General features: G+C 45.2%; 1 protein-coding gene across 9 annotated transcripts in view; it reads left to right on the forward strand.

Moving 5' to 3' along the window:
- Positions 1 to 21,117, forward strand: part of tpk1 (thiamin pyrophosphokinase 1) — a 691,620-nt gene that overhangs the window by 464,349 nt on the left and 206,154 nt on the right. For 4 of the 9 annotated variants that reach the window (XM_070881202.1, XM_070881203.1, XM_070881204.1 and 1 more), the window contains one exon: positions 1,876 to 2,523. The exons of 2 other annotated variants lie outside the window; for them this stretch is intronic. In XM_070881202.1, the coding sequence (XP_070737303.1) occupies positions 1,876 to 2,195 (320 nt within the window). In that variant the 3' untranslated portion in view covers positions 2,196 to 2,523. Of the gene's footprint in view, positions 1 to 1,875; positions 2,591 to 21,117 lie in introns of those variants that run through there. 3 more of the 9 variants (XM_070881201.1, XM_070881208.1, XM_070881206.1) reach the window with 3 other exon arrangements.

Genomic DNA, 21,117 nt, shown 5'->3' on the forward strand with positions numbered 1-21,117 from the left:
GGAATTCCCCAACATCGGGAACTATCTCCTCGCATCTAACCTGTCCCGTCCCGTCAGAATCTTGTATGTTACGATGAGATCCCCTCTCATCCTTCTAAACTCCAATGTATAAAGGCCCAGTTGATCCAGTCTCTTCTCATATGTCAGTCCACCCATCCCGGGAATCAGTCTGGTGAACCTTCGCTGCACTCCCTCAATAGCAAAAACGTCCTTTCCTCAGATTAGGAGACCAAAACTGAACACAATATTCCAGGTGAGGCCTCAACTGCAGTAAGACCTCCCTGCTCCTATACTCAAATCCCCTAGCTATGAAGGCCAACATACCATTTGCCTTCTTCACCGCCTGCTGTACCTGCATGCCAACTTTCAATGACTGATGTACCATGACACCCACGTCTTGTTGCACCTCCTCTTTTCCTAATCTGCCACCATTCAGATATTTTGTCTTCGCGTTTTTGCCCCAGTGTGAATAACCTCACATTTATCCACATTATACTGCATCTGCCATGCATTTGCCCACTCACCTAACGTGTCCAAGTCATCCTGCAGCCTCTTAGCGTCCCCCTCACAGCTCACACTGCCACCCAGTTTAGTGTCATCTGCAAACTTGGAGATATTACACTCAATTCCTTCATCCAAATCATTGATGTATATTGTAAAGAGCTGGAGTCCCTGCACTGAGCCCTGCGGCACTCCACTAGTCACTGCCTGCCATTCTGAAAAGAACTCGTTTATCCCGACTCTCTGCTTCCTGTCTGCCAACCAGTTCTCTATCCATGTCAGTATATTACCCCCAATACCATGTGCTTTGATTTTGCACACCAATCTCTTGTGTGCGACCTTGTCAAAAGCCTTTTGAAAGTCCAAATACACCACATCCACTGGTTCTCCCTTGCCCACTCTACTAGTTACATCCTCAAAAAAAATTCCAGAAGATTTGTCAAGCATGATTTCCCCTTCATAAATCCATGCTGAGTTGGACTGATCCTGTCACTGCTTTCCAAATGCGCTTCAAACATCCTTCAGGTCACCGCACTTTAGGAAGGATGTGAAGGTCCTTGAGAGGGTGCAGAGAAGATTTGCCAGAATGTTTCCAGGGATGAGGGAGTTTAGCTGCAAGGCTATGTTGGAGAAGCTGGGGTTGTTCTCCTTGGAGCAAAGCAAGCTGAGGGGAGCTTTGATAGAGGTGTACAAGTTTATGACAGGTTTGAATAAGCTAGACAGAGAAAGCCTGTTCTCATTAGCTGATGGTACAAGGACTAGAGGACACAGATTTATGGTTTTGGGCAAGAGATACAGGAGGGATATGAGGAAGAACTTTTTTATGCAGCTAGTGGTCATGACCTGGAACTCGCTGCTGACGAAGGCGGTGGAAGCAGAGACGATTGATGATTTCAAAAGGAAATTGGATATGCACTTGAGGGAAATAAACTTGCAGGGCTACGGGGATAGAAAGGGGGAATGGGACTGACTGGATTGCTCTACAGAGAGCCGGCATGGGCCGAATGGCCACCTTCTGTGCTGTAATGACTCGAGGGGCTAGAAATTCATCTTTTGGTGATAGCGGTATTTTATCAGCATTTTTTGTTAAAAATACTCCTAATCACAACGCCATTTTTTAAAGGCCTAAGTTTCATTAAAAAATACGCCCAGCGGTAAAAATCGGCGTTGCACAAGGATTCGCGACGGAATCCACAATCCTCGCCAACTTTAGTCCGAGGCCGATTACCTCTGCAAATTGGGTCTAGGGAGGGGGGAAAAAACACAAAAAAATTGCAAAAAATAAAAAGATCACAAAACATTCACAAGACACATAACTATTGAATCGCTGAAAAAGAATTAAAAAATAAAAACTTTAACTTTCCTTTTTTGCAGGTCTTCAAAACTACTGTTGTTATTGGGGCTGCAACGCAGGTTTTTCTCGGGTGTTTTTTTCCGCCCAGAATACGGGTGCGCAAAAGGACAAAACTTGGACAATAGCCGTATTTCCAGTCTTGTATGCCGACAGTCCGCTTTTAAGCGGTATTTCAAAACCGCTGGCGCAAGACTTCGGTGAAGCTAACGGATCACCGTCTTTCACCAAAAATGGCCAAATATCGTCGAAAAAAACGAGCACAAAGTTGGTGAATTTCCAGCCCATGGACTCTATCCTTCGACATGGAAGTTGCACCAGAAGACTGGCAGGTTACCAATAGAATATCTGTTCCAAAAGGGAGAAATGCATAAACCAGCTAACTATAGACCAATCACTCTAACATAGTAGAAGCCATAACAAAGGATAAAATTAATACTCACTTTGAAAGACAATTGGTTAATTGAGGGTAGTCAGCATGGATTTGTGAAAGTCTGTAAATGTAATAACTTTGAGGAAATAATGGACTGTTTTAATAAATAAATTGTAGTATATGCTATGTACATGGATTTCCAGAAGGCATTTGATAAGGTGCCACATAGGAGGCTTGTTAAAACATAGCTTATGTTATTAAAGAGCATTTGGTAGTATGGATAGAGTTTTGGTTGAAGGACTGAAGTGATTTAAACAGTGTCACGCAGGAATCAGTGTTGAGATCATGGCAATTTTTCAGTATCTATAAATGAGAAGTGCAATATCAAAATTTGCAGGCAACAAAAAAATAGGGAGTGTGGTTAACTCTGAAAAGAACATTAAAAAAATTCACAAGGACATAGAACAAGTTAGTAGATTGGGATGCAAGACATCTAATAAAATTCAATGTGGAGAAATGTGAAGCAATACATTTTGGGAGGAAGATTGAAAGGATATATTCTCCAAAGTGTAAAGCTTTAAAAAGAGTAGAGAAGTGGAGAGGCTTAGATGCACAGATCATCAAAAGTGGTGAGATTAATTGATAAAGGTTTAAAGGAAGCATGGGATTCGAGGTTTTATAAATGGGATATTGAGTTGAAAAGTAAAGAGGAAATCCTAAATCTGTACAAAGCAAAGCATTGATTGGGTTGCAGTTAGAATATTGTGTTCAGTTTTCCACACCTTACTTTAGGAAAGAGGAGAATTTCTAGGAAAGAATCACTAGGATGATACCAGCAATAAGAAGAGACTAAAGGAACAGTGACTCTTTTCACTAGAGCAGAGAAAGGCTAAGGGGAGTGCTGAAGGAGGCCAAAATACTAAAGACTTTTGATAATGTAAATAGGGAAAACCTATTTTATACTGTTTGTTTAAAGAGCAGGTCTCCAATCGTCCTGATTAACCCTTGCCACTGGATAAAGACCTAGCTCTGTCAAGCCCGTGTGGTGGCTGATGTGCAACGGTCACCACACGTTAAAAAAATCCACGCACTTCAGTTGGAGTTCAGGACTGGAACATCGGGTCCTTCGTTGAAACATCTGCAAACCCATGTGGAAATAAGTCATCCTCATTCGAGGGACCGCCTATGGTGGTGATGATGATAAATTGAAGATCATCACTATAAAAGAAGAGGTTGGAATTTTTTTTCATTTCAATTGCTGGTAACTGCGCAAAAATGGGCATGTGCCTGAAATGACAGCAGAAAATGAGGTAGGTGGAAAAGTGAGTATGTATCTGGAATAACAGAACGCCATCCAATTTTCCAATTGGGCTTTTTTTGCACACCAAATTTAAAAAGCCAGGCTACAGATTCTTAATTTATGTCACCCGTTCAATTCTGATTAATGGAATGAAGAATCCACTCATTCTGTGAGAGAAGATCAAAGAGCCAAAAATTGAAACAGGAACACATGTCAACATTCAAGGGTTCATCGTCAATCGGCTCAAGACTATTTTGACATTGGAAAAGTATAAATCGAAAGTGATCTGTAATTCAGTATATATCATTTCATAGAATCTTTAAAAAGTTGGCACCAAATACGGGAGGAGTCTTTTTTTTAAAAGGAGACAGAATATCACTCAACAATTTATATTGTTGGTTTCAGAGTTTGGAAACAGTTACAAATGTAGCTTTGATGGTCAAATCACAATGACAGTTTGTGTGAGTCATGTTCTAAACTGTCTCTTGCAGTGCCGCCTTGTGAAAAAGTTTACAGATAGCTTTTTTTAAATAGTAGATGGTATAGGAACAGCATATACCTGAGACCACAGTAACAGAGATAGATACCTCTTGAAATTGACTCTGGTGATTGCTGAAAGCACTGAAAGACTTGGAGAAATTACACTAGGTTACCAACAAAAACTTGCATTTAAATAGTTCCTTCAATGTAGAAAAATGCCCCAAGGTGCTGCTTCAGACAAAAATGGACACCGGACAAAGGAAATCGGAGCAGTAACTATAAGCTTGGTCAAAGAATACCAATTGGCATGGCACAGATTTCTCTTGGCTTACTATTTGCTCCTAAAATACTAATTAGTAAATGAGAGATATCTCTGATACTGAATTTCTAGGTCACTGTTGTACTGGTGATGATGAATAAGAACTCCAGAGCTGAAATAAAGGGCCCAAGTTTCCACATGATTTGCGCCTGATTTTTAGGAGCAAGTGGTGGAGTACGGACTATCTTAGAATTCGCAATTCTCCACATTTTTTTTCTGCAGTTCTAGTCAGGTAGAACAGTTCTACTTTGGAACAGAATTTTTTCTTCAAAAGGGGGCGTGTCCGGCCACTGACGCCTGATTTGAAAGTTTCCACAGTGAAAATGTACTCCAAACTAAAGTAGAATGGAGCAAGTGAAGATTTTTGTAGAACTGAAAAAACCTGTTCTACACATTAAAAAATCAGGCGCAGGTTACAAATCAGGCGTCCAGAACGAGGTGGGGGGGGGGGGGGGGAAGAGAACTCATTAAATTCTACAATCAATCCTTATTTATACTTCTACAAATATTATACAAATAAATCCAACCTGAATAAACATTGAAAGTGAAAGTGCTTCAGCCAGGAAGAATGGTGCAACAAGCCTCACAAAACGAGGGAGCCGACCGATCGCGGGCGGGAGGGAGGAGGGAGCTGACCGAACGCGGGCAAGTGGGGGGGAGGAGGGAGCCGACCAGGCCCGGAGGGGTGGGTGGGGGGGAGAGGAGGGAGCCTACCGAACGCGGGGGGAGGGGAGGGAGGGTGCCGACCGAACGCAGGGCGGGGGGAAGGGAATGGAGCCGTTCCAGACGGCTGGCGGGAAAGAGAGAAGGCTGTAGGAAGCCTCAGAAATTGAGGAGCCATTTCCCGACGGCAAAAGGGGGAGGTCATCGGGAAACGGCTGCCTCAACTTTCTGAGGCTTCCTGCACCCTTCTCACTGCTACAAGAAGCCTCTGTGCTGATGGCAATGTACTTTTATTAAAACATTTTCAAAAACTAAACAGCTACAAAGAACTACAAAAATGGCCGAGTGCCAATGTTTTTTTCACACTGAGCATGCGCGAACGCTCCAACGCGCACGCGCAGCATTGCCGGCAGGAAAAAAACTAATTTAAATAGTACCCGCCCCCTCCCACTTACAAAATTGCCGCGAGTGTACGCTCCGCCCCCCTGGACGCCGCGCCAAGCAGACAAGGAGCTGCAAAGCGCTCCAGAATCGCTCGTTTTTTTTCCGGCGCTGTTTTAGGCGCGAAAAACGGGCGCCCAGCTCGGAGGGGCGCCGTTTTTTATCATGTGGAAACTTGGGCCCAAAGTGTGAGTGAAGCTTTGCTGTTGCCATTCTGTGGTGGAGTTTTGGATTGTTGAGGTGCAGATGCAGCAGCTCTTGTGTCGCTGTGTAAATGTGAAGTACAAACTACAGCCAGCATCCTTCGTATGTTGGACAGCAGACTTTGGTATAGAATTGGTCTTCTCCATCAACTCCATTGGTCTGCTTGGCTTTGGACTACAGGTATACTGAATCGAGAAACAAGAGATATAGTGGGGTACAAACACTGAATAAGTGTAGGCTTGTAGAAAACAAATCACTGACGGTAATAACTAGAGTTGATCTGCCATCTTTTTCAGCCATCTATCGCCTTGTTTTCCTCAAGGTAGATCAGATGCGAGTACCTAGCAAAGAAGGTAAATATTTATCTGGAAAGATTATAATATCTTCAGCTGACTTTGTCATCTTGACACTGATGAGCACACAACACTTATCTGCCCCTGTCCAATTCTGTCTATATCTATCAGTAGTGATTCATCCGTGTGGGAAGTTAACTATTCTGTAGATTTTGTTGACCTCTTTGCTAAGATTATATCACTTTTGATAAATCTAATAAGTAAATAATAAAGTAGATAGAAAGCTGAAAAAAGCAGATCAATTACCACAAAGGGTCATTAACGCCTTAGTGGAAGCAGGTTAAAAAGAACATTAAGACAGCAGATGCAGAACATAGTAAAATAACATCGTAAAATATCCCAAGGCATTTCACAAGAGCGTTACAGGCAAAACTTGACACCGAGCCACATGAGATATTAGAACAGGTGATCGAAAGTTTGGTCGAAGAGGCAGATTTTAAGACACACCTTAAAGGATTGGAGAGAGGTAGAAGGACAGAGAGGTTTAGTAAGGGAATTCCAGAGCTTAGCATCTAGACAGCTGAAGGTATGGCTGCCAATGGTAGGGCGAAGGAAATCGGGGTGCACGAGGCCAGAATTGGAGGAGCACAGAGTTCTTGGACAGTTGTAGGACTGGAAGAGGTTACAGAAATAGGGAAGGGCAAGACCATAGAGAGAAATGGGCTGAAAACTGTTTGTTTAATCTTAATATGACCCTGAAAGGAATTTCCACCTACAGCTGGTTAGATAGCAGCTCTGACATCAGTTATATATGGGCAAGATTACCTTCTGGCATTGTACCAGTATAATGATCAGAAAATGATGCAGGAAATGTTGCAATGTAATTTCCTGTCATTTGAATTTAATGGAGTAGGCAGCATCTGCCTACGCTCACAGCCAGGCTGATCAGAAAATGCAGGTTTGGCATAAATGCCATTTTGGTACACCCGGCAATTAACCACTATGACTTATCCAAGGTGCCACACAATTTTGTCCTTCTGAATAAGATAGTTGATGAAGTTTGGTCCAGTGACAAAACAGATGTGACTATCTTCCACATTTTAGAGCTGATCTTGGACTTCTACGGGCTCGACGGGCTGAATGGCCGCCTTCTGTGCTGTAACCATTCTGTGGGCCCAAGTTTGCCCCCACACTTAGAACGGCGCACCTCATGAAGGTGCGCCGACTTTTTAGAACAAAAACCATGCCTAAAAGTTACCGTGGTACTCTCCCTACAGCTGGAATGATGCAGGCCCTTGGCATAGCACAGCAGAAGGAATGGGGGGCAGAGCCAGGTCCCGGCGCTGAAAACAGTGCCGGGACCTCTGCGCATGCTCGCTAGAGTGTGCGCACATGTGCAGTAGCTCCTTGCCCCCAAATCTCTACGGGCTGTGTGGGAGGGGCCCAAAGTACGCCGCCCCTAACCCTGGCCTCATCGGCGGCCCGCTGCCTTCCCTTCACATAAAGGGAGGACTTCTATTTTTTATTTGTTATTGATTGATTGCTTATTACTTTGGTCTTGGTGCTTTAGGTGCAGGGTTCCTTCTATTTTTTATGTGTTAATTAATTGCTTATTACTTTTTGTGCTTTGTTTAGTGCTTTGTAAGTCTTGGTGCTAGGTGCAGGTCCTCTCGGCTTCCTGTATTTTTTATTTGTTATTGAATGCTTATTTTTGTGCTTTGTTTAGTGCTTGGTGCTTTAAATGTACTGCTTTGTTTAGTGCTTATGCTTCTTTAATGTTGTTGTGAAGGTGTTTAGTGCTTTGGAAAATCCTCTCACTTCCCTCCCCCAACCCCCCCCCCCCAATCTCTGGTTACCTGCGCTGATTTCTTAAGTCTGCAAGGTTTTTCTGAGCGTGCAAAAGTGGCCACATATGCTGGCCTAAATTAGTTAGGAGTAACTTTTCGCTGGCTAAACTTGCTTAAATGGCCAAAACAGGCGTAAGTGGCTGGTAACGCCCCCTTTTGGAAAAAAAATGAATTTAAAAAAAACTGAATTTAAACTGGAGCAAATTAAATGGGGAGAATTGCAATTTTTAAGACACTCCAAAAAAAATCTAGTTGTTCCAAAAAAATAGGAGCAACTCCTGGGGAAACTTGGGCCCTGTGATTCTATGGCTGCTAATTTTTATTCTGGAAGTTTCTTTATCCTAATCTTTCCTATCTACCGTACACTTTTGTTTTTGCATAATTCTGCAATGTATCTTCAATTACACAAGGACTTTCAGGTGAGGAAAATATTCAGCTGCTTGGACGTTTGATTCTATAATTCTAGCGATTTACAGCATCAACTATGATCCGCTTGGCCTGAACCCTGAGGTAGCTTTAATATCTGACAGCGAGATGAGATGCCAGAACGAATTAGCAGTTCCATGTTTCAGACATCTCGAGTTGGCCTGGTTATGTGCCTTTATATCCACAAGACATTCCAAAGTGCTTCACGATTAATCAGTTACTTTTGAAGTGTAGCTCCTATTATGTCGGCACAAACAGCAGCCAGTTGTTGCACAAGACCCCACGAACAGCAGTGAAATGCTTAACCAATTAATCTGTATTAGTAATACTGGTTAAGAGATAAATGTTTTCCAGGACACCAGGATTACTTCCCTACTCATCTTCGAATAGTGCCATGAAGGTGAATATATTCACCTGAGCGGACAGGTGGGGCCGAAGTTTCACATCTCATCCAAATATCAGCACCTCTGACATTGCAGCACTCCCTCAGTACTAGGATAATGTGTTGGCTGTATAGGGCTTTCTTAACTGGGTCTTTGAGTGCCCAGGCACTGATTTTTCTGTGGCATTGTTTCTGTTGCCATCGCTGCTTTGGGGCAATATTGATGTTAATGACGGAGCAGATTAGACGGTGATCCATCCAGCAGTCGTCGGCTCCTGTCGAGCAAGTGCCAGTGCTTGGAGCGAGGGTGTTGCCATGATGCCTTGTACTTGTCCCTCTGACGGAACAAGGTGTTGGTGATGACAAGGTCGTGTTCTAGACATTTTGTCAGGAGCAGGGTACCGCTGGAGTTGGTTTTCTCTACCCCCCTCTCTGCCGATCACACCTCCCCAGAGGATCAGTTTGTTGTCCGTAGGGACTCGAACGGGGATTGTTCGAGGCTGGAGTAGAATTCCTCTTTGATCTCATCTGTTGCGTCGAGTGTTGGGGCATACACGCTGATGACTGTGGTGCACTGGTTCCGGGCTAGGGTGAACCGGAGAGTCATGAGACGTTTGCTTATCCCGCAGGGGGAGTCTCTGAGACAGCCCACCAGCTCCTTTATAAAGTGTAACTTCCACACTGGCATCTGGGAATCCCTGGCCCAAGACCGCCCAAAGTGGAGGAAGATCATCTGGGAGGGCGCTGAGCACCTCGAGTCTTGTCGCCGAGAGCATGCAGAAACCAAGCACAGACAGTGGAAGGAATGTGCAGCAAACCAGGCTCCCTACCCACCCTTTCCTTCAACCACTGTCTGTCCCACCTGTGACAGAGACTGTAATTCCTGTATTGGACTGTACAGCCACCTGGGAACTCACTTTGAGTGGAAACAAGTCTTCCTCGATTTCGAGGGACTGCCTATGATGATGATGAATGTGTAGAAGTCCTGCACTAGGGCTTGAGCTCACAACTTGTTGACTCAGTGCCAGGAGTGCTTTTGATGGTATTTGGTAAGTAGACTAAAATGTAATAATAAATAATTCTGAATGGTAAATCTTCCACCCTCTATAACCTTAAGCTCATCCAAAACTCTGTCTTGTATCCTAACTTGCACCAAGTCCCATTCAGCCCTGTACTCGGTGACCTATGTTGGCTCCTGGTTGGGCAACGCCTCAATTTTAAAATTCTCATCCTTGTTTTCATATTCCTCCATGACCTCGCCCCTCCTTATCTCTGTAATCTCCTCCAGCCCTACAACCATCTGAGATCTTTGCGCTACTCCAATTCTGGCCTCTTGCACATCCCTGGTTTTCATCATTCCACCATTGACTGCCATGAGATTGGGTAGGAGCGTCTAAAATTAGGGATCACAGTCTCAGTCTAAAGGGTCAGCTATTTAGGACTGAGATGGAGAAATGTTTTCACAGAGGGTTGTGAATTGTTGCAATATTCTACCCTAGAGGGCTGTGGATGTGCAGTCGATGAGTATATTCAAGACGGAGATCGATAGATTTTTGGACACGAAGAGAATCTAGGGATATGGGATAGGACAGGAAAGTGGAGTTGATATAGAAGTTCAGCATGATCTTATTGAATGGCAGAGCAGGCTCAAGGGGCCTATTTCTTATGTTTTTTTACGTTTGTCTATTCTGGTCAGCATTTTCAAAAGTTAACACGTTTTTTGCTATTTTCTATTTCAAACCAGCAGATACATGGGATTGGCTGGAATGGGAAAAATTGGTACTGGGAACCACTGCCAAGTTGTATTGATTAGCATCTAAATTCCTACTGACACTAATTTACCGTGAGCATTCATTTAATCTGTCCAAGATTTGGCCAACATAAATTAGGCAAGATATACATCAGACCTTATCTGCCTTCTCAGATGGATGTAAAAGATCCCATGGCATTATTCGAAGAAGAGCAGGGGAGTGCTCCTGGTGTGCTGGCGAATGTTTATCGCTCAACCAACATCATTCAACTCATTTATCTCATTGCTGTTTATAGGACCTTGCTGTGTGCAAATTGGCTAGCATGTTTCCCTACATGACAACAGTAATGCACTTCAAAAGTACTTCATTGGCTTTGAAGTGGTTTGGCACAACCAGAGGTGAAAGTTGCAATATAAATGCAAGTTTTTTTCTTTCCTTCTTTATATGCTTAATTCAATTGTGAGCTGACTTTAAGGGGTTGCCTCGATGTGGGCAACACTTGACAATATTCTGCCCAGTCAGGGCTGTCCTTTTAGATGCTGTGCAGAGGAACTGTACGATCGTTCTGGATGGATGAGCAAAGATGGTCATTCTCCCACAGGCAATGGCTAACTACCATCAACCTGAAGGATGCATTGTTCCACATTGATCAAGCAAACATATAAGTTATTCTCTAACCAGCTCCTTCTGTTTTTTCATCTCTCTCTCCCCTCTTCAATTTTGACGGCTTGCCCGCCTAACCTCCTTTTTCCCCATCATTGGTTTCTGCTGCATCTTATTCCTCCTTGAAGTAAAGCACACATAGATATAGCTCTATATAAATGCAAGTCATCATTGTTTAGAAACTACTGTGTTTTTTTTAATAGGTTCTACTTGGAAAACAGCCATAGGTTTAAAAACTCATACTTAATATTGTCTCTTGTGTGACCTGGAATCTGATGGGTTATCATTAGGAGCCACCACATTGACTCTTTTTTCATACTTTATGCTCTCTGTAATAATTACTGGTAAACTGAATAGAGGTAAAAACATTATGGGGTAAATTTCATATCTTGGCATTCCCGGTACAGGTGCAGCGTCGAGAATACGGTGTTCCGGAATCTGGACTCCGGACCGATCGGTGGTAGGGTCATCTGGAATCCATAAAATGTTCCGGAATCCGGACCCACCGACCTCTGGGCCCCGCCGCTGCCCGACCTCGGATCTCGCCTCGCTGTCGCTCGCCTCACTGCCGCTGCCCTTACCTCGAGGCCACCTCGCCAGCCCGCCCGACAACCTACTCGACGGGGCCTTGCCGAGGAGCTGTTCGCATTGGGCGGGGCCCCGCTGAGTAGGTGGTCGGGCGGGCTGGCGAGGTGGCCTCGAGGTAAGGGCAGCGGCAGTGAGGCGAGCAGGGCAAATCCAGGAGGCAAAAAGAAAAGAAGGTGGGGTACAAATGGTAGATTGTCGCGCATTATGGAGTTGTTCCAATTTCTTTTGCAGATCTCGATTGGTTTAAATGCTTTCCTCGAGCTGTTATCGTAGCAACTAAATGACGGTGGGAAACAAAAAGAACAAATACTAAACCGAGCTCATCATACAGGTGCAACTGCCCCCCCACGCCCCACCCTTTCTGACGTTCCGCAATCCGGAAATACCTGAACCTGGGCTCAGGTGTTTACAGATTCGTGACGTCAGAAAACAAATCAAAAGCCCGGAATCCAGAACGGCCTCAATCCCGAGGATTCTGGATTTTAGGTGCTACACCTGTACAGAGTTTGTGCATTTATTATGAATGGAAGATCATGCAGGCTGTAAATTAGAAGTGTTGGCCACTGCACCTGTCTCTGCAAGCTCTGTGCTGGGAATGCTGAAGTTATCTGTGGTACTCTGTGTCATCAAGATCAATTTTCCAATTAATTTCAACAACAACTTGTATTTATATAGCGCCTTTAATGTAGTAAAATGTCCCAAGGCGCTTCACGAGAGTATTATGAGATAAAAATTTTCAGAAGTAGAATTTAGCGCAGGTGACCAAAAGCTTGGTCAAAGATGTAGGTTTTAAGGAGCATCTTGAAGGAGGAAAGAGGCGGAGAGCTTTTGGATCACCTATAGTTTACGTAGGGTAGAATGTGGGAGACCAGCCAGGAGTGCATTGAAATAGTCAAGTCTTGAGGTAACAAAGGCATGGGGGTGAGCTGAGGTAAGGGCAGAGATGGGTGATGTGACAGAGGTAGAAATAGGTGGTCCTAGTTATGTTGCGGATATGTGGTCAAAAGCTGATTTCAGGGTCAGTTTTGACACCAAGGTTGCGAACAGTGTGGTTTCAGCCTCACACAGAAGTTGGGGAGAGGGATGGTGTCAGTGGCTAGTGTTATGTATGTATGTAAACCTGTAAATGCCATGTCTAACCACCATAGGGCTTATCCCCAGAGTCTCAAGGGATCCCACAATCCCTTGGGAGTACCTGTATATAAGGAGGCCTCACAGGTTGGAGAGGCACTCTGAGATCTGTAATAAAGGACATACGGTCACACCTTACTTTGAGCTTGAAGTATCTAGTCTGACTCTTCATTCAAGACATAACAACTGGCGACGAGATACAAATGACGAACCCCACTGCAACAATGCAGAGAACCGTGGGCATCCTGGAGAAATTTTCGAAGGGAGATGATTGGGAAACCTTCGTGGAGTGACTCGACCAATACTTCGTGGCCAACGAGCTGGAAGGAGAAGCGAACGCTGCCAAACGAAGGGCGATCCTCCTCGCCGTTTGCGGGGCACCAATGTATGGCCTCATGAAAAATCTGCTCGCTCCAGCGAAACCCACAGAAAAGTCGTACGATGAGTTGTGCGCACTGGTCCGGAAGCATCTAAACCCGAAGGAAAGCGCTCTGATGGCGAGGTATCGGTTCTACACGTACAAGAGGTCCGAAGGCCAGGAAGTGGCGAGCTACGTCGCCGAGCTAAGGCGCCTTGCAGGACATTGCGAATTGGAAAGACACTTGGAGCACATGCTCAGGGACTTCTTTGTACTTGGCATTGGCCATGAAGTAATACTTCGCAAACTTTTGACTATCGAGACCCCAACCTTAAGGCCATAGCGATAGCCCAGGCGTTTATCACCACCAGTGACAATATCAAACAAATTTCTCAGCGCACGATTGCTGCTGCAAGTACTGTGAACAAAGTAACGTTGTTTTCGAATCAAAAGGTACAGGACAGGACTTACACGCCTGCAGCTGCAGGTCCACAGTAGAGTCCACCATCAAGGGTGGTGAATACAAGGCCATTAACACCTTGTTGGCGCTGCAGGGGTGATCATCATTTCCATTCATGCCGCTTCAAAGGATACGTTTGCAAGGGCTGTGGAACAATGGGACACCTCCAACGTATGTGCAGGTGAGCTGCAAACCCTGCTAATCCTGCAAACCACCATGTTGCAGAGGAGGACAGATCCACGGTGGATCATGACGAACCAAGCCTCAGACCGAGGAGGCAGAGGTATATGGGGTGCACACGTTTACTACAAAGTGTCCCCCGATAATGCTGAAGGTTGAATTAAATGGACTCCCGGTGTCCATGGAGCTGGACACGGGCGCAAGTCAGTCCATAATGAGCAAAAAGACTTTCGATAAATTGTGGTGCAGCAAGGCTTTAAGGCCAGTCCTGATTCCCATTCGTACTAAACTGAGAACGTACACAAAGGAACTGATTCCCGTAATCGGCAGTGCTACCATAAAGGTTTCCTACGATGGAGCGGTGCACGAGTACCGGACGATGGCCCCACGCTGTTCGGCAGGAGCTGGCTGGGAAAGATACGCTGGAACTGTGACGATGTCCGAGCGCTTTTGTCCGTCGATGACACCTTGTGCCCAGGTCCTAAACCAGTTCCCCTCGCTGTTCGAACCAGGCACCGGGAAGTTCCAAAGAGCAAAAGTGCAGATCCATTTGATTCCGGGGGCGCGACCCATCCATCGTAAGGCAAGAGCGGTACCTTACATGATGAGGGAGAGGTTGGAGATCAAACTGGACAGGCTGCAACGAGAAGGCATCATTTCGCCAATCGAATTCAATGAGTGGGCCAGTCCGATTGTTCCAGTCCTCAAAGGAGACGGCACCGTCAGAATCTGTGGTGATTATAAAGTAACTATCAATCGTTTCTCACTGCAGGATCAATACCCGCTACTGAAGGCAGACGACCTATTTGCGACGCGGGCGGGAGGGAAGACGTTCACGAAGCTGGACTTGACCTCGGCCTACATGACGCAGGAGTTGGAGGAATCATCGAAAGGCCTCACCTGCATCAGCACGCACAAAGGTCTCTTCATTTACAATAGATGCCCGTTTGGGATTCGATTGGCCGCAGTGATATACCCGAGGAACATGGAAAGCCTGCTGAAGTCGGCCCCGCGCACCTTGGTCTTCCAGGACGACATCTCGTTTACAGGTCGGGACACCGTCGAGCACCTGCAGAATCTGGAGGAGGTTCTTAGTCGGCTTAATCATGTGGGGCTCAGGCTAAAATGCTCGAAGAGCATTTTCCTGGCACCTGAAGTGGAGTTCTGGGGGAGAAGAATCGCGGCGGACAGCATCAGGCCCCCGATTCGAAGATGGAGGCAATCAAGAATGCACCAAGACCACAGAACGTGATGGAGCTGCGGTCGTTTCTAGGACTCCTGAACTATTTTGGTAACTTCTTACCAGGTCTTAGCGCATTGTTAGAACCCCTTCACTCTTTACTGCATATGCGGTAAAAGCCAAGAAAATGCCTTTGAGAAAGCTAGGAAGCTGCTTTGTTCAAACAAATTGCTTGTGTTGTACGATCCATGTAAATGTTTGGTACTAGCATGTGATGCGTCGTCGTACGGGGTCGGATGTGTATTGCAACAAGCTAATGGATTTGGGAAATTGCAACCGGTTGCTTATGCATCCAGAAATCTGTCTAAGGCCGAGAGGGCCTACAGTATGATTGAAAAAGAAACGTTAGCGTGCGTTTACGGGGTAAAGAAAATGCATCAACATCTGTCGGGCTCAAATTTGAATTGGAAACCGACCATAAGCCGCTTATATCCCTCTTTTCTGAAAGCAAGGGAATAAATACGAATGCATCGGCCCACATCCAGCGATGGTCTCTCACGTTGTCCTCATACAACTATGCCATCCGCCACAGGCCAGGCACAGAAAACAGTAGGCTACCATTGCCCACCACAGGGGTGGAGATGGCACAGCCTGCAGATTTAGTCCTAGTAATGGAAGCATTCGAGAGTGAGCAATCACCTGTTACCGCCCGACAGATTAGAACCTGGACGAGCCAGGACCTCTTATTGTCCTTAGTAAAAAACTGTGTGCTCCACGGGAGTTGGTCTAATATCCCGTTAGAAATGCAGGAGAAAATAAAGCCGTACCAGCGGTGCAAAGATGAAGTGTCTATACAGGCAGACTGCCTCCTATGGGGTAATTGGGTAGTGGTGCCAAAAAAGAGCAGGGGACACTTTCATCAGTGATCTCCACAGCACCCACCGAGGCATCGTAATGATGAAAGCGATAGCCAGATCCCACGTGTGGTGGCCCGGTATCGATGCAGACTTAGAGAGTCCTGCATACATAAATGTAATACATGTTCACAGTTAAGCATTGCACTCAAGGAGGTGCCACTAAGTTTATGGTCCTGGCCCTCCAAACCGTGGTCCAGGGTCCATGTCAACTATGCAGGCCCATTCTTGGGAAAAATGTTCTTAGTGGTTGTCGCTGCATACTCCAAATGGATTGAATGTGTGATAATGTCGGCAAGGACGTCCGCTGCCACCATTGAAAGCCTATGGGCCATGTTTGCCATGCACGGCCTGCCTGATGTCATTGTAAGTGACAATGGGCCATGCTTTACCAGTGCCGAATTCAAGGAATTCATGACTCGCAATGGGATCAAACATGTCACATCTGCCCCTCTTAAACCAGCATCCAACGGTCAAGCAGAACGAGCAGTTCAAACAATCAAGCAGAGCTTGAAAAAGGTAACTGAAGGCTCACTGCAGACTCGCTTATCCCGAGTACTGCTTAGTTACCGCACAAGACCCCACTCGCTCACTGGGGTCCCTCCCGCTGAACTGCTCATGAAAAGGGCACTTAAGTCAAGGCTCTCGTTAGTACACCCTGATCTATACGAACACGTAGAGAGCAGGCAGCTTCAACAGAATACATCATATGATCGCGCAAATGTGTCAGGCGAAATTGAGATAAATAATTCTGTATTTGTGTTAAACTATGGACAAGGTCCCAAGTGGCTTCTTGGCACTGTTTTGGCCAAAGAGGGGAGTAAGGTGTTTGTGGTCAAACTCTCAAATGGACTCATCTGCAGGAAACACTTGGACCAAACCAAACTCAGATTTATGGACCATCCAGAACAACCCACAATAGATGCCACCTTTTACGACCCTCCAACACACACACAAGTGGCAACCGACCCAGCGGTTGACCACGAAGCAGAATACATCACCCACAGCATCCCAGCAGGACTCATCACCCCCAGCAGCCCAGTGAGGCCAACTGCGCAGCAGCCCAGTGAGGGCCCGACAAACGACTCACCAGAACCAGCATTTGCACTGAGACGATCAACCAGGGAAAGGAAGGCCCCAGATTGCATTGTAAATAGTTACACTATTGACTTGCGGGGGCGGGGGGGGCGGTGTTATGTATGTAGATCTGTAAATACCATGTCTAACCACCAGAGGGCTTATCCCCTGGAGTCCCAAGGGATCCCACAATCCCTTGGGAGCACCTGTATATAAGGAGGCCTCAAAGGCTGGAGAGGCACTCTGAGATCTGTAATAAAGGACTACGGTCACACCTTATTTTGAGCTTGCAGTATCTAGCCTGACTCTTCATTCAAGACATGACATAGCTAGGGAATGGAGTTTGTGGTGGGGTCTGAAAACAATGGCTTTGGTCTTCCCAATATTCAATTGGAGAAAATTTCTGCTCATCCAGAATTGGATGTCAGACAAGCAGTCTGACAATTTAAAGACTGTGGAGGAGTCGAGAGAAGTGGTAGTGAGGTAGAGCTGGGTATCTTCAGCAATACATGTGGAAACTGACACATGTAAATGAGAAATAGGAGGGAGCCAAGCATAGATCCTTGGGGGACACCAGATGTAATGATATGGAGGCGGAAAGAGAAGCTGTTGCAGGTGATTCTCTGGCTGTGATTAGATAGATAAGAATGGAACCAGGCAAGTGCAGTCCCACCCAGCTGGATGACGGTGGAGAGGCGCAGGAGATGGATGGACTGGTCAACCATGTCAAAGGCTGCAGACAAGTCAAGAAGGATGAGGAGGGATAGTTTACCTTTGTCACAGTCACAGTCACAACAATTTCACAGTGCCATTTCTCATCTTATTGAAAAATAATTCCAATTACTCCTAATTTTACATGTATTATGACATGTATTTAGGTAGGTTATCACAGGCTAATTATCACAGTTTCATTGAAACCACTGATTATGCCAAACCTGTCAAAGCAGAAGGTAAATTGAAATAGAGTACAACAAATCCTCTCATAACGCACAGCCACACACACCAGATAATGTGAATCAAAAAGTAGGAAATCTTTTGAAAATCATGTCAACTGACTGGATAGAATTCTCAGCCTCAAATAATAATAAAGTCATTATTGTGGTAAATGTTTTGGGTTATCAATAGCAGGTGCAAACAGGGAGGAATTGTTCCCTTAACATTTATAATTTTGGCAAATGCCATATGAAGTCACTTTCAGGAAAAAAAAAGACATTTTCAAGAACGTGGTAAATTCATAAAATGTATTTTAAGCTCTGCTGCACAGGAGGGCAGGAAAAAGAGTGGGAGAGCGATAGTGATAGGGGATTCAATTGTAAGGGGAATAGATAGGCGTTTCTGCGGCCGCAACCGAGACTCCAGGATGGTATGTTGCCTCTCTGGTGCAAGGGTCAAGGATGTCTCGGAGCAGGTGCAGGACATTCTGAAAAGGGAGGGTGAACAGCCAGCTGTCGTGGTGCGTATATGTACCAACGATATAGGTTAAAAAAAGGGATGAGGTCCTACAAGACGAATCTAGGGAGCTAGGAGCTAAATTAAAAAGTAGGATCTCAAAAGTAGTAATCTCAGGATTGCTACCAGTGCCACGTGCTAGTCAGAGTAGGAATCGCAGGATAGCTCAGATGAATACGTGGCTTGAGGAGTGGCGCAACAGGGAGGGATTCAAATTACTGGGACATTGGAACTGGTTCTGGGGGAGGTGGGACCAGTACAAACCGGATGGTCTGCACCTGGGCAGGACCGGAACCAATGTCCTAGGGGGAGTGTTTGCGAGTGGTGTTGGAGAGGAGTTAAAATAATATTGCAGGGGGATGGGAACCTATGCAGGGAGACAGAGGTAAGTAGAATGGGGGCAGAAGCAAAAGATAGAAAGAAGAAAAGTATAAGTGGAGGGCAGAGAAACCTAAGGCAAAAAGCAAAAAGGGCCACATTACAGCAAAATTCTAAAGGGGCAAAGTGTGTTCGAAAGACAAGCCTGAAGGCTCTGTGCCTCAATGCGAGGAGTATTCGGAATAAGGTGGACGAATTAACTGCGCAGATAGCAGTTAACAGGTATGATGTAATTGGCATCACGGAGACATGGCTCCAGGGTGACCAAGGCTGGGAATTCAACATCTAGGGGTATTCAACATTTAGGAAGGATAGACAGAAAGGAAAAGGAGGCGAAGTGGCATTGCTGGTTAAAAAGGAAATTAATGCAATAGTCAGAAAGGACATTAGCTTGGATGATGTGGAATCGATATGGGTGGAGCTGCGGAATATCAAAGGGCAGAAAACGCTAGTGGGAGTTGTGTACAGATCACCAAACAGTTGGGGACAGCATCAAACAAGAAATTAGGGATGCATGCAATAAAGGCACAGCAGTTATCATGGATGACTTTAATCTACATATTGATTGGGCTAACCAAACTGGTAGCAATGCGGTGAAGGAGGATTTCCTGGAGTGCATTAGGGATGGTTTTCTCGACCAATATGTTGAGGAACCAACCAGGGAGCTGGCCATCCTAGACTGGGTGATGTGTAATGAGAAAGGACTAATTAGCAATCTTGTTGTGTGTGACCCCTTGGGGAAGAGTGATCATAGCATGGTAGAATTCTTTATTAGGATGGAGAGTGACACAGTTAATTCAGAAACTAGGGTCCTGAACTTAAGGAAAGGTAACTTCGATGGTTTGAGGCGTGAATTGGCTAGAATAGACTGCCAAATGATACTTAAAGGGTTGACGGTGGATAGGCAATGGCAAACATTTAAAGATCACATGGATGAACTTCAGCAATTGTATATCCCTGTCTGGAGTAAAAATAAAACAGGGAAGGTGGCTCAACCATGGCTAACAAGGGGAATTAAGGATAGTGCTAAATCAAAGAAAGAGGCATATAAAGTGGCCAGAAAAAGCAGCAAACCTGAGGACTGGGAGAAATTTAGAATTCAGCAGAGGAGGACAAAGGGTTTAATTAAGAGGGGGAAAATAGAGTACGAGAAGAAGCTTGCCGGGAACATAAAAACTGACTGCAAAAGCTTCTATAGATATGTGAAGAGAAAAAGATTAGTGAAGACAAACGTAGGTCCCTTGCAGTTGGATTCAGGTGAATTTATAATGGGGAACAAAGAAATGGCAGACCAATTGAACAAATACTTTGGTTCTGTCTTCACGAAGAAAGACACAAATAACCTTCCGGAAATACTGGGGGAGCGAGGGTCTCGTGAGAAGGAGGAACTGAAGAATATCCTTATTAGGCGGGAAATTGTGTTAGGGAAATTGATGGGATTGAAGCCCGATAAATCCCCGAAGCCTGATTGTCTGCATCCCAGAGTACTTAAGGAAGTGGCCCTAGAAATATTGGATGCACTGGTGGTCATTTTCCAACAGTCTATCGACTCTGGATCAGTTCCTATGGACTGGAGGGTAGCTAATGTAACACCACTTTTTAAAAAGAGAGGGAGAGAGAAAGCGGGTAATTATAGATCGGTTAGCCTGACATCAGTGATGAGGAAAATGTTAGAATCAATTATTAAGGATGAAATAGCAGCACATTTGGAAAACAGTGACAGGATCGGTCCAAGTCAGCATGGATTTATGAAGGGGAAATCATGCTTGACACATCTTCTGGAATTTTTTGAGGATGTAACTAGTAGAGTGGACAAGGGAGAACCAGTGGATGTGGTGTATTTGGACTTTCAAAAGGCTTTTGACAAGGTCCCACACAAGAGATTGGTGGGCAAAATCAAAGCACATGGTATTGGGGGTAATATACTGACGTGGATAGAGAACTGGTTGGCAGATAGGAAGCAGAGAGTCGGGATAAATGGGTCCTTTTCAGAATGGCAGGCAGGGATTAGTTGAGTGCCACAGGGCTCAGTGCTGGTACCCCAACTCTTTACAATATACATCAATGATTTGGATGAAGGAATTTAATGTAATATCTCCAAGTTTGCAGATGACACTAAACTGGGTGGCGGTGTGAGCCATGAGGAGGAAGCTAAGAGGCTGCAGGGTGACTTGGACAGGTTAGGTGAGTGGGCAAATGCATGACAGATGCCGTATAATGTGGATAAATGTGAGGTTATCCACTTTGGGGGCAAAAACGCGATGACAGAATATTATCTGAATGGTGGCAGATTAGGAAAGGGGGAGGTGTAATGAGACCTGGGTGTCATGATTCATCAGTCATTGAACGTTGGCATACAGGCGGTAAAGAAAGCAAATGGTATGTTGGCCTTCATAGCTAGTGGATTT

This window comes from Pristiophorus japonicus, chromosome 5 (assembly GCF_044704955.1).
Source record: "Pristiophorus japonicus isolate sPriJap1 chromosome 5, sPriJap1.hap1, whole genome shotgun sequence".
Classification (NCBI taxonomy): domain Eukaryota; kingdom Metazoa; phylum Chordata; class Chondrichthyes; family Pristiophoridae; genus Pristiophorus; species Pristiophorus japonicus.